General features: G+C 44.6%; 1 protein-coding gene across 1 annotated transcript in view; it reads right to left on the bottom strand.

Annotated features, from left to right (window-relative positions):
- Positions 1-5,291, bottom strand: part of NETO1 (neuropilin and tolloid like 1) — a 106,102-nt gene extending 100,811 nt beyond the window's left edge. The window contains exon 1 of the mRNA XM_088675287.1: positions 3,516-5,291. Coding sequence (XP_088531413.1) covers positions 3,516-3,543 — 28 coding nt within the window. The 5' untranslated portion in view covers positions 3,544-5,291. The remainder of the gene's footprint in view (positions 1-3,515) is intronic.
- Between the last annotated feature and the right edge of the window lie 9,398 nt (positions 5,292-14,689).

Here is a 14,689-nt window from a genome sequence, read left to right as displayed (position 1 = left end):
TGTGACATCCTTGAAAGAAAAGCGCTGCCTTCTTCAGGTGGCATAGCTGGATCCCATGCCACAAAGGTTATTTAGCACTCTGGGACAATCTAGCAGCAGGGCTAATTATAACTCTGTAAGACATGGGCAAAACTCTTCATTTAGCCAATGTGTCATTTCAAGCACATATCTTTTGCTGCCTTGGAGCCCCAAAACACTTTTTAGAAATTCTGTAGCATAGGAGTTGCTTCATGGCATTTTAGAAATGCAGAGACCGGGACTGATAAAACTTATGTGGCCTGCTGGAGGCCACAGAACAAGGGGAGGGGTATAATAGGGAATATATTCCAGTTGCATTGTTGCGTGTTAAGACCTTTAAACCTTCCCCTTAAATTAATTCAGACAAGACTCAAATTTTGGTTTGGTTTTTGACAGAATTTAGGCCACAACTTTATTGATTACAGCAAGTGAGTGGTTGCATAGGCTCTGGTTTGACTAGCTCCCTGCACCATTGCAGGTAGCGCTGACCCAGGGCACCAGCATAGGTCAGCTTAGGGTGTACACCAGGATAGGCAGAAAGCTGGGGACATGCTATGTCCTCCACCCAGATGTCCCCCTGGACTCAGGCATGGGCACAACCCTCTCACAGGGTTGACCAAACCATAAAGTTCCTGGATTCATTTAACAGAATACCCTTTACATAGGGATGGCGAAAGCGCTTCCCCCATCCCTATCACCTGAACCAGAGCCTATCCGCTCTGTGAAGTTGTGATGATTTGCTACGCGGCAGGTGAAACCCAAATGGCACCAGCCAATCAGCCAACTGGAAATTCCTGCCGTGCCCCTGTCCAACAACAGATGACACACAGAGGCATAGCAAGGTCAAGCACAAGACCCTAAAAGTAGGGAGAGGTGGGCGGGTGTTCCGATGCACAGACCAAAGAGGAAGCTCTGGGTCACGTGCATGGGTATATATAGGTCCCTCGATCCATTTAGACAGCATCCCATTGGCCTGATTGAGCCCTGCATCGAGGGACCTACCAATCGGGTGTTGCGGCTATCCAATCGTACCCACGCACAACACAGGGTTTGGTTGCCATGTCTCACTGCAACATGTGCCCTCTTTGAGGGAGAACACAATTTCTAATAGCTGAAAACATTTGTTCCAGCATGCCTGACATAACTCCAAAGAGGTCAAAATTGAATGCTTATGTTACGTTAATGATTAAGTTTTACATGATTTCTAATAATATAGGAAAATGAAGGCATAATTCTTAGCAGTGTGCAAAACATTTTGATTTCCCTAAGCACCACTTTTTGGTCATGCACAGCCAGTGATGTTTCAAGAATCCCAGAAAAGTAAGGAACAGTGCTGTTCTTGGAAGAAGATGTTTTGAAGAATGCATTGTGAATTGGTGGCTTTAAAGTCAATGTTAACAGAGAGAGAGCGTGCAATGCCATATAATACAAATGCATTATGTCCTGTGCCCTCTTATGCACGCTTAATGCCTTTCATTAACATGAATTGGAATGGATACCTCAGTTCTAATTGCAGTTAGTCACCATTCATTTTAACAGACTTCCACATAAAATACTGATGACTGGGTCCTGAGTTTAACTACATCAAATGTTGTAGCCTTGCACCCTGATCCAAAAACACATGAACTTGGTCATTAAGTCTGCATGGAATCGCAGCCTCAGTTAGTTCTGGAAGTCAACTCCTGAAAATTATAAAACTGAAGGGTATCATACAGTTGTTTTCACCTACATCTGAAAAATGGGCATAATGGTGATTTACTGTTGCAGGCACAATAAAAGGAACACGCATCCTATTAAATTTAATGGCAGAATTTTCTTTGATTATAATCAAATGGAGCTAGATAGCACAAACCCATTTGCACATTAAAAAGTACTGTAGATGTTATGCATTCCTATTAGCTACTAGGCAACTGAACGCTTAACAACTTGGCTGTGGTTATACATAACTGATTTTTTTAATTAATTCCGTTCACATGATTAGAAATGTACTAATACAAAATCTATCTTCCCTTCTTTTGATTACTTTTTCTATGGCCTCCATCAGAAAGGCAAGCTGTGCAGCAAATGGGGAAAGGGACAGTCTGCTATCTTGACACAGAAGTCCCATTCATTGAGCTTTAAAAGAGGTAAAACAAGAGTTGTTCTCATTGGGCCATCCTTGTCAGTATTTCCCCACATTCCACACTGTTCAGGAAGCTTAGATTTTGTGTGTGCAGTTTGTGTAGACTCCAAGTGCCTTCCTGCTCATTATTTAGATACAGCTTAAGTTAATTTAAGACATGAACAGGGCAAATAAGTAGAAGACAAAGGAAAGTTCCCCGGCCACCACTCATGTTCCAAACTATTTTGATACTTCACAAAGAAAACAGATATCAGAGGCATTTTACACAATGTTTGTGGGCACACTCACATAAGATTAAATTGGCTTAAATCCTAGTAGTTGGTCTCAACTGCATGCGCTCTGTATGTCAATATGTGCATGCCCTCCACTTTTGTACTATTCCTTCTTTAAAAAAACAACCAAAACTGTTCCACTATTAAGGAATTGTGTGTGTGTGTGTGTGTGTGTGTACTGTAACTTTTGCTTAATTGCAATGTGCTTAACACAATGCGCACACAATAACAACTTTTTTTAAAAAAATTAAAATTCCAGTTAGTGAAGTAAGTCCAAGGAAGGTTGCTGCTTCAAAACTGGATGAATCAACAATCACCAACTTGAGCCCAAATACTTGGATTTCATCCTTCCATGATGATGACTAAAACAACTACTGTCCGAATACAGTACTGGCACTAATCCCTAGTAATTACAGTAATCAATGAGTTTATACTTCGGATTAATGCTGATGTCCTTGAACTGGCACAGAAGATGGATGTGTCATTTTGGTTTGGTCAAAATCGCAGCCTCAAATGGGGGCTCTGTAGAGGGCTCTGGACCCTTTTACATGGAAGTAAGCTCCACTGATTTCAGTGAGACTTATTTCCAAGTTAATGATTTAGGACTGCAGCCAGACTGGTAAACGTCTAATCTCTGCTCCTACACAATTACGTGGTTAAGTCCCATCGATTCCAGTGCTGCTGACTTCTACTGTAAGGGAGCTTACCGCGGCCTGAAACCTCAATAGCTCAAGGAGGGGTGGGGGCAGGTAAAGAGAGTTTTGCAGGGCATCCTCCCCCACCTCCAATCTTTCTTTTACGCATGACTTTGAAAGCTACAAGCTCTCGGATTGGAACTCCATCCTAGTCAAAACAAACAAATCTTCAGTAGCTACATTTAAAAAAATTATTTATATATTTTTAATGCGGGGGGTGGGGGAGCGGAGGAGAAAAAGGAGGGGAGTATTTACACCTACGCCATTAAGCTCCCCGCACCTGATTCCTCTACTAGTTGGGTCACACACAATCCTCTCTGCCCAAGAAGGTGGTGGCGGCGGCCAATGTGGGCAACGGGCAGCACAGGGCACGGTTGGCCCTGAGGGATCCGGCGGAGATCTACTTACTGTGAAACAAGCTGCGCCCATGGATCATGTCTGTTCCTTACACAAGGGGCTTCGATCTCCACTAATTCCATTTAGAGACGAGAGGGCTTCCTGCGGTGGGAAGAGGAGGGAGACCCGAGCAGCAGCCTGAAGCCCACGCGCGCTTCGCGCTGAACCCAAGTGGATCAGCGCCCCCGTCTCTCCAGCTCTTTCTCTCCTTTCCCTTCTCACCGTCGTCTGGCGATGATCAGCCCCCCATCTCCATCCCCTGGCTCCGGAGCGGCCAGCATCGGATCCTAACAGCAGCAGGAGGAGCAGCAGGAGCAGCAGCAACCACCACAGGGAGTCTGCATAACTGGCCGAGAAGGGCAAGGCGGGGAAGGGAGAGCAAGAGCCCTCGACTCACAAGCTTCACTTCCAGAGATCGCAGTCCACCACCGGCAGGAGCCACTAGGCTCGAGAAAGTGAAGGTTGGAGCGGGAGGGTTCGTCTCCTCTCCTCCTTTCCAGGCTCCCCCCCTTTAATCACCAGTTTCATACAACACTAAAAGCAGCCCCAAGTATTTCTTGGAGAATTTCGAGGCCAACCTTTCCCGGCCCTGGAGGTTCTTTTGATGCATCGAAGGAGGGGTGAGCGATGGGTCCGTCATCAGTTCCTCGAGCTCGCTTCTCGGACGGGGAAGGTGGTGGGAGAGACACCCAAAAAGAGGAGAGGCTAGGGTTGAGGGGAAGGCAGCAAAAGGGGGTAGAGGGTGGAGGGGGGGGGTGGAGGAAGAGAGAGTCACCCAAGGAGGGTCTTAAGGATCTCTGCGCGCCATTCAGTTAGAGCCGAAGTCTTTTCAAACCGGCCAAGTCCATTTTGCCTCCCTTGCGACACAGGATCAAGCCGGAGCGGAGGGTTGAAAGAAGCCCATCGCTCAGCGGCAGGGCAGGAAGAGAGGAGGAAGGAAAGGAAAGCCGGTACAGGACAATAATATGGGTGTGTGTGTGTGTGCCCCCCCCCCTAGAGATCCTCCTAAATCGCGAGGGGCGAAGAGCAGCCAGGAGAGTCGCGGAGATTAAAAGGGGGAAAAAGAGGGGCCGCCTCCTCTCTGGTCGCTCTTTAACTTGTGCCTTGCTCTTCACCACCACCTCCTGCTGCTGCTTCCCCCTTTTCCAATTTAGACCAGGAATCTTCCTGCGAGCCGCAGTCCCTCCATTTGCAAGCGCGCAGGATGCTGTCCGGGGGTGAGGATGGCTGGGGGATGTGTGGGTGGGTGGAAGCTGCAATAAAAGTTTCGCTGTGGATCCTCTGGCGGCTGATCGCACGCTTGCCTCTTCCCCTCACTCCAGAGATAGGCGCGCGGGGGGGGGGTCCTCCCTCCTACCCGCTTAGGTAGGCGCCTTTCTCCTCCGCCGCCGCCTCTTCCCCATCAAGGCAGCACCATCCCAAAGACGGCGAGCGCGCTCCGGCAGGAGGAGGAGGAGATGCTGGTCAAGGGTGAGAAAGGAGGCAGCGGGGAAAATGGGGCATCTAGAGACCTAGTGCGGGAGCTGGAAGGGGACAGAGAGATGCCCCCCCCCGGCAGGGCCCAACTTCCTCTTTCTGGCTCCTGCCAGCGGCTCCCACAGCTGCTGCCAAGGGCAAAGTCCGCAGTACCAGCTTCTTTCACACACAAGGATTTCCCAGCCGGCAGACGCCGACGCCGCTGCTGCTTCCTTCTCGATCTCCCTCTCCCATTGGCAAAGGCATCCACCCAGGAAGAAGAGGGAGGCGGGAGAAAAGAGAGGTGACTGAAAATAAAATCGTTTGATAGTTAAGGAGCAGAAGGGAGGGGAAACCATGCACCCCCTTTCGACCTCCTCCTCCGCCTGCTGCAGCTCCTCCTCCTCCAACACCTGCTGCTTCCAAAGCTGATGCAGAGAAGGGGAAGTCTCTGTTCTGTTCTAGACGCCACTAAGAGAGGAGGGGGGGTCCTAAGCGCAGGAGACAACCTGCAAAGCAAGCCCTGTTTGGGCGAGCGGGGGGGGGAGAGGTGGACTAGAGGCAAACAAGCCAGGGAGCCTTTCCAACTAAGCCCTCTTTCCCCTCCCGAAAATGCTTCCGACTGCACTTCTGATTGCAAAGGGCTCCGCGGCTCTTGCAGCCCAAATCTTCCTGCTGAAGTACTGTAGTAAGCCCTGCGGATTTCTATGGGCGCTTACGCCCAAGTAGGGGGATCTCAGCCGAAATCGGGCAGCTTGCTTTGGAAGAGGACTTAATGCTAAGAAAGACCCAGGCTCAGATGACTGCTTTTTCTTTTTCTTTTCTTTTTAATTTAATCTGGTTCCCAACTGGTGTCGGTTTCCCAAAACAACATAGATTTCTTGCAAGCGACTTTTCTGAGCAAAAAAGAACGGATGTCTGCTACTCCAAGAAGCCCAATGAGGTGTGTTGTCCCTCGAGCATGGAAAGGGGGTTCTCAGCTGGGAGAAAGAGACAGCCGACTGCAAAATATAGAGATTCTTTCCCTTGTCCCTTTGAAAAGACGTCGACTTGGACAGTCACATCTCATGCATGCTTTGACTCCAAGTCAGACTCCAAAGCCCAATCCAAAACCAGTTGCCTTGAAAGAAGACGTGACAGCGGCCCCATCCACTCTAAACATTCCTGATCTTATAGACACATATATTCAGAAGCTCCTGTTAACTTCTATGCATGCTAGGATTGCACCGTGCAGGTGCACTCGGAAATAAGTTCCACTGGGTTCAATTATGGGGCTTACTTCCACTCAAAGGTAGCAGCCAAAATCGGATGTCACTTCCGTTACACAGTTGTATATACACAAAAGAAGAGTCGAGAAGTGTAGAAAAGAAGAAGAAGAACAAAGGTGCTCACTCCAGAGTAGATGAGATCCAGCTTGCTTTTGTCCCCCCCCGGGCCCCCCCCTTATAGGTTCCAAGTACCAGGTGGACTCATCCCATGAGCCATACATTTACAAGCCGCAGAGATTTAAGCATCCACGCTGTCAGCAATAAAGTTCCAGGTACAAGAGGACTGTGATGTCATCTTGGCAGATGTTATCATTTTTCCTTCCTGAATTAGAGGTCTCAAGCCGGCTCTGCAGCAAAAGTCTCCTTCCACGATACTTTCTTTTCTTTTTTGATCGCCTTCAGCTTGCCTCCTGTGGTTTGCCCCATTAATCTTATAGCTATCAATTAAACCAGGAGGTAAAGTGCTGCCTTAATCCCCCCCCCCCAAAAAAAATTTAGGGTATGCATGAGTGACAGTTCACTCATTACGGAAGATCAACTGTTTTCCCCCACAGTTGTGCAGCGTCTCTCTCTCTCTCTCTCCTCCCTACCCGCTTCAGCAACCCCCGCAAAAGGCAAAAGCAACAACACGGATCAAGCAAAGGAGCCAGAAGGCTCAGGTTGTAGCGGGGAGGGAGAGGGATTGATAACACCTTCTGCAGGGCAATGCAGACAACCTATGGCTAAGTTTCAAGTTATAGTTTGCTTACAAAGATTACAGTTTTTTAAAAAAAAGTAGAAAGGAAAACAGCTGAATAGGCTGTTCTGAAGGGAAATGTGCTGCGTTGCCTTTTCTAACAGCAAGAAATCCACACAGCCTCCTCTTGCCAGATGGATGCTGTACATTGAGAAAGGGGAGGGATGTGCAGTGTTATCTAGGGTGGCTGGTTGTGTATGGTGTGCCATCTGGTGCACCAAAAAAGTAATAGAGGACTAGGGTATGGTCCAGGAGCTGTAGCATTAGGCCTGGAAGGCAAGGTTTCAAATCCCTGCTCAGGTGGCCCTGAACAAGTCATTTTCTTTCACCTGACCTCAGTTTTGTGGGATGTGATACATAGGTAGCAGTCAAATACAACATTCCTTGTTTTCCTAGCATGGACATGAAAGGGGGTGTTTGGTCCAGCCAGTCAGAACTTCCTGTTTCCTCCTGGACTGGGACATACTTCCTCTTGCATGTGACTAGTGGTGGGCGTGACCTTACCTGTGCAGGTAACAAAAGCACAAGACACGAAGCACCCCCCCTCTGTTTTTGACTTCCTCTCTTCGTTGGAGTGGCTCTTTTTAGCTAGAGATGCTCTGTTGGCTTTCAGCCTCGCTTTCAGCCAACAGAGGACAAAGGGATAGACTCACATGTATATACTATATATATGTAACCAAGTCTGTCTTCGGGGATCCAACAATGAACTGATGATGCTGTGAGTAAACTTCTTTTATATACTTTAAATAAGATTGTGGCGTGTTCATTCTTTTAAGAGGGAAATAAGGGATCTTACCAGGAACCTATATTGACAAGCTTAAACAAGCTTGCAACCAGCTACCTACTGTGCGTTTAAAAGGGGAATGTTAAAACTGTGCTAAGTTATAGAACTTGCTAGCGCAAGTTAGGTAGGCTATTAATAAACAACATATCCTCTCCTGCCTCCCTGAACATTCCCACAAGTTTCCCATCTGTAAAAGGGAAATTGTGTTCACATGCTCAGTTTGATTTCTTTATTAATCTGTAAGGTGTGTTTCCAACTTGCTGAAATGGATGTGGGCATTTCAGGTCGCAAACGTACTAGCCCAATCCAGTTCAGTAAATGGTCAAAAGTACTTAACTATTGTTTGATTCTGCCCGTTAAGTTCAGCTACATATGGAGGTGTCAGCATGCCATAAATTGAAGACCCAATTGAGAACTGAGAAACTTCTCTCACATTTAGATCCAATTACAGGGTGATTATAATTACACAAGACCAAGTGTATGATAGTCAACTCACTGTTACATCGCCAATATTATTCTTAGCACTGTAACTTTCTATCAACAGATTAAGATTCTTGGATAACTCAGGGAAGAACCATACTGATATTAGTGCTGTTTCCTGTTCTCAACTTTACTTACAGTCATCCTAAAGAATGTTACTGTGGAGAACAGAGAGAAAATATAAACTCAACAAGAAGTGTCTGCTAGAATGGCAGTCTACCTGGAGCTAGGAAAAAATATGAAAAGGACAGCCAAAATCATCAAGAGTCTGGAGCTAGGAGGAAAGGTTATGATATTCAAGCCATTTTGTTTAGGGAAAAGGTGAATATGGAAAGTGTGGAGAAAGTGTGGAGAAATAAAGCTTTTCTTCCATCATAATATTAGAACCTGGGCTATCCAATGAAACTGAATTGTGGAAGAATTAGGACATGAAAAGGATATAGTTCTTTACACAGCGCATATGTAAAACATAGAATACCACAAGACATAATGATGGCCACCAACTTGGTCTGCTTTCAAAAGGGATTTGTTCGATTCTTGGAAAATAATATTACCAATAGCTACTAGTCATGATGGCTATCTACTGCAACCAATATCAGAGGCAATATGCAACACCAGTGACTAGGGATCATGAGTGCACTCATGTCCTGTTTGTGAGCATGCCATAGTTGGTCAAAGTGAGGACAAAGTGCTGAACTAGGGTTTTTCACATACACCCAATTTAATTTGGGGTCCAGTTCAGGGCTTTGGAGTGACCCTGATGACCCAGGGCCCAAACTAATTTGGGGACCTTGCAGTGTGGTCAGAGAAGAGGAGGAGATGCATGTGGACGATCTGATCACTTCCTTTTCTATCCCCTGTTCCTGCTTTTGACAGCCCTGCTTTGTTCCAGGTGGACCCCATTTGACCCAGGGTGATTCAAGGCTTCGCCAATCTAATCCAGCTAATCATAGGCTGACCTGAATTGGTTCAGCATTTAGGATTCATCTGAATCCAATGCAAAACTCTATGATGAGCCATATAGGTATTTTGGTCTGATCCAGCAGAACTGTTCTTAAAATTTGTAAAAGCAGAGTTGAATAGGTGTAGGATCTATACAATGCATACTGTATGTTGAATGTATAAAATGCATAAAATCCAGCAGGCAAAAAGCAAAAAATATTTGGATTGCTATTACGAAAAAGGCTGTAAGTTGGTCAAGAGGAATATCAAATCAATATACAAAGCAGCATTTTTCATGCTCTACTTGCAAAAATGGCCATATTGACAAAAATGTAACAGGTGAATTTGCTTATGACAACTCATTTTATCAGATCATGTGAAGGCAAACACAATAAAGATTGCAAAATGCTTAGCGACTTAAAAGTGCTTTGAAAAGCTTGACACTCCCAAATTGAAAGCCTTTTTGGAGAGAAAACATCAGTGTACATAACAGGAAAATTGTGGAAATGGACAAGGAGAAGGGATTAAAAGTATAGAATCCCTAGAAAATGCAATACATTGAACATCGTATTACCGTCTTACAGAAAGCAATGCATTCAGAAATGAAGGATTCTGTAAGTAGTGCGAAACAGTATATTAGCATTATCTTTTAATGAAATGTCTCTGGCGGGAGGGGGGGACACATTTTATAAAATTAACTAGTACAAAAATGAACAATTTCATGGAGAATAATTTTTTGCTCATGCTCAGTGACATATGTATTATGAATGCTGTCTCTACCAAATAAATACAAGTGTGCTTTCTAGCCCTTTAGCTAAAGTGTCCTTAACAAAGTCGCTGTCATCTGAATGCTGCTAAGGCGCCAAAAAAGAGCCGCTGTCCTGCACCTGCTACCATACCAGTCCAATGTATTTAAATAGCCAAACCTTTTTTCTTCATGTGGGAAGTGATTTTCCCTTCTGCGATGATAAAAAAACAAGCCACAATTTGTTTTTGTTTTGAAACATAGGCCATCTCAATTATGCTGGAACAGTATGAGCATAAGCCAGGCCAGCCATCTTTCCAAAGGAGCAGACCTCTGTCCCTTTTTAAGATCTCTGAGGAAGCTGGAAGTGGCACAGCTGCAACCTCTCCCGTCACAGTTTGACAATGATGGGAAAAACAGCACCTGGCAACATTTACTGGCTATAATTCCCCCCACCCTCGCTACAATGCTACGAGGACCAAAACTGCATTTGTAGGACTGTTTTCTTCGGGGATTAGCTCTGGCCCTTTTATAGTACTGAATAAAATAGTTACATAAGCATTTTTATACAACCGAAATGTAGCTCCACGACTGTAAAACAAACCGAAAGAAAGCGCAACTGTGAGAGCCTGAAGGATAGAAGAAACTGAACCTTCATGCTCAGTAATGATGGTTGCACATTGGCCACATTTGTATGAACAAATCTCAGCTTAATACAATGGGATATACAAGAGCTTTGCACACCTGCCCACAGCTCCTTTGTTCTTGCTTGTTTGCTTGAGCAAACAAGCCAGGAAGATGCAGCTCATTATAGCTTCCTGTTACATCTTGATACCAACAGCAAATTATGGTTAATGGCTGTCAAACAAGCCAGGATCTGGAAGCCAGCTTTAAATCATTGCTTATTATTGGGGATTGTTGGAAAGCCATTAATCATAGTTTCCTGGTTTGGCCAGAATGGGAAACTATGGTTAACTGTGGTTCTTGGCTTGTTTTACACAAAGTGGCAAGTGAACTGTAAGCAATGGGTCTGGGTGTGATACTTGCGTGTATCTCAGCTAATTCAAAATTTGATTGTGTCCACGTGCCCAGTATGTTCTGGGCACGTAGTGTGAAGACAAAATAATAATATCATGTATACAGCAATGGACAGGGCTGATGGGGGTTCCCACAGCGTTTAAGAGCATGGCTCCACTGACAGCTAAAAGCAGCCATGGTTTGTATAAGAATGCCACTAATTTGATTAACCTTTCTCCTGTGCTTTAACAGTACTATTAGTTATTTTTATTTATTACATTTCTATACCATCTTCCAAGACGTTCTACATAGATCTCCTCCTTTTATCCACATAACAATCTTGTAAGAAAGTTGAGGCTGAGAGACTGTGAGTGGCCCCAGGTCATCCACTGAGTTTCATAAGGGATGTGATCTCTAGACCTAGTCCAATCATTCTGCCACACCTCTAATAACCAGGGCTTTCTTTCTTTCTTTTTTCAGCCACAGCTCCCATGAGCTCAGCTCTGGCACCTCTCAGGTAGGCACCATTGCCATTCTAAGAGAACAAGGGGAAAGTTCGTGGTGAACTCCAGCACCTCTTTTTCTGGAATTGTACTGCTAATAACTACACCATACTCTCTGTTATCTGGCACACAGAAATTAAGCAGCTGGAGCTTTTCCTGATGCTGAAATAAACAGTAGGAAAAGGCTCACCTGCTAATTGTATATCAGATTTCTGTTACAGGCACACAAGTAGAGCCAACTTGAAAAGGTCCCCATCCCAGTATGCTGAAATACATAGGAATGTAGCTAAAAATAGATGTGGCACCTGTTTTCCTGTCTTTTGATGTACACCTCTTTGTGGTGGACAGCCGCATGCTCAAAACTGCCACAGAGATGATCTCTCTTAAGACACATCAAGTTGGTATGAATCATGGAAATGCTCAAGACTTTCAATGGGAAAGTTAGACCAATAGATCATCAGCCAAAAACATTATGGAGTTGTGGGGAAATGTACAATTAACATTCTTCATTAAATTTAAGAGTATCACTTTAGAACAGAACACTTTTATTGCTGATGGATAAACAATTTGTCTGCTTTTGTTGTTCTAAGGAGCATCCCGGGTTCAGTATAATGACTGGACTCATCAGATAACAAGTAAGTAAATTTATACTACAAGGGACCCTCTTATCTAGTCAGAGCACTGTGTTCCCTTTTTTTTTTTAGCTCCGGGATATTCACGCTTCAAACTCTTTAAAGTGCTTAAAAAGACAAAGGTACTTCCAAAATAGAATGAAGGTAGGAAACAGTTTAAATGGTGTTGCAGCTATTAAAGCCACAAGATGTTTCACCAACTCTACAAAGACCACTATATAGACATGCCCTATAACAAAACATGTATTTCGTGAATCGGTGTCTACAGACACATTCTTCCATTTTCTCCCAAAACAGATGAATGCCAACCAACCAAGAGGCTTGACAATCTTCACTGCTATCTAAGGATGTGGAGAATTCCTCTTTCCTCCAACTAAGTTAGGGCAGGCAGGCAGGGAGGGGACTTCAGTTTTTGCCTTTATGTTGGATCAGAAGCAGCTGGTACTGACTGGCTGATACAGTTGCCAATGGACCAGAAAAAGGCAGCCTGCTCTTCTTCTCCAACTTTAGCAATAGCTTGATCTACAGAACTCAGCAGATGAGGCTTTTTATTGCACAGGTGGGGATAAATGTTATCTCATCCTACTGTATGGATCAAGTGGCTGCAGAGGTATGGGAGCAGAGCTGATCATGTGGCTGCCAACCCAAATATTCTTCTGCCATTTCAAAACCAATTTTAATATTTAAATAGATATGCCACCTTTCCACAGAGTGGTGTGAAAAGCAGCTAGCAACAAATAAAATACAACATAAAAAATCCTATAACTATAAAGTACAATGTATAAAACAATAAAGGAAAACATTAGTAAAAAGAAGCAGCAGAATATAAAACCTTTCAGTCTGAGTTCCAAAGTCCTGTTTAAATAAAAAGGTTTTTACTTGACACCAGAAGATTGCTAGAGAGGAGGCTATACGGACCTCTCCAGGAAGAGGCTACCAGAAATGGGCAAATACACGTCACTGAAAAAGACATTGATAGGAGAGAGAGAAAGGTCTCCCCCCCCCCCAAAAAAAACCCAAACCCCAGCTTATTTTCTTTCTTCTTTCTGATCTTACCTTATATTTTCTGATATGAAGATCTGAGGTTAAACCCCTTAAGTCAGCATGAGACCTTTTAATGGGAAATGGAGAAAAATAATTGCCCGTTTTACTTCCATCTCTCTCCACATTGGTCTTCTGTATTGGCAGATAAGGCCCAATGAGATACCCAAGTCACCTGATCATTGGCATTGGCCCCATTTGTGATTCTGAGTATAAGAAGGAAAGGATGAGGAGATGGAATGCCCCAAGTAAAGAAACAAAGGAACAGCATGGCATCCCCAAACTGCGGCCCTCCAGATGTTTTGGCCTACAACTCCCATGATCCCTAGCTAACAGGACCAGTGGTTGGGGAAGATGGGAATTGTAGTCCAAAACATCTGGAGGGCCAAAGTTTGGGGATGCCTGCTCTAAATGGAGTCCAGCAACATCCTCAGGCCTGACTCCCATCAGCCCCCAGCTAGCATGACCAATGGTCTCGGATGATGGGAGTTCTAGCCCAGGAACATCCAGAGGGTCACAGGCTCCTCATCCTTTCTTTAAAGAGCGGATTGTCTGAAAACAAACTAAAATTAGTACTGAGCAGGATAGTAACAACATTTATGCCTTGTTGAAAATAAATAGAAAAATTGCTGTGAACATACGCAGAAAGAAATGGAGCGACAAAGCGGCAAATTATGTTAAGTGGTGATAAACACTAGGAAGTATGGCCTGCAAGAAACACTGAAATAAATACCACCTCAGTGAAGGGGAGGTTGCTGTTTTTCAGCTCATTTCCCCATCTGTGGAAAAATAGTGGCCTACCTTCCGAAGAATGCTGAAGCTACAGAAGTGATAAAAATAAAGAAGCAATCAATCAAAGATGGGAACGATGCTGAGGAGTGAAAGGATCTTTTATCAACTTGTCCCAACTCCTCTTAGTGAGCTACAAAGAAAAACAAAATACAGGAACACCAGGCAGGACAAAGACCATTTTCATTCTCAAAACAGTCTAGACATTGCTATTTTTCTAGAGGAAAAGGGTGCTGGAACTCACCTGAACACTTCCCTTGTTCTCTTACACTGGCAATGGCCACCACCTGAGAGGTGCTGGAACTGAGTTCCGGTGATTGCCGACTGAATAAAAGCATTGTGTCTAGAAAACGTGGTACGTCATCATCATGCACACACAATCTCTCAAGAGGATTCCAACCAGGGTTTGGATATAAAAAGCCATCTCCAAAGTTATTTGTTACACAAAAGCCAGTAATAGATTGAGGGAATTGGTCATTAAGGAGCAATTCCAACTGTCCATGACCTACAGGGATCCCCAGCTGACAAAGCATCATGGTGAGTTCAGTGGGGGACCTTGTGGTCACAAATTTCAGCAAAAATTTCAGCAAAAAATCAGTAGCACCCCACGTCTCACCTTCTATTCTACATCGTAGCTATGGCATCTTCTGTGGCTCCCTTAAGGCTCCATGCCCAGTATGACCAAACCAGTTGAGCTCCCCTAAATCTGCCTCTGGCGAGTTAAGCAGCAGGACAAGGAGAGCAACTCTCTTCCTTGACCTATATATATATAAAACATCAAACTCTCAGTAAAG

This window comes from Zootoca vivipara, chromosome 8, assembly GCF_965207765.1.
Source record: "Zootoca vivipara chromosome 8, rZooViv2.hap1.1, whole genome shotgun sequence".
NCBI lineage: Eukaryota > Metazoa > Chordata > Lepidosauria > Squamata > Lacertidae > Zootoca > Zootoca vivipara.
The sequence above is the reverse complement of the archived record's forward strand: the minus strand, read 5'-3'. Positions and strand labels throughout refer to the sequence as shown.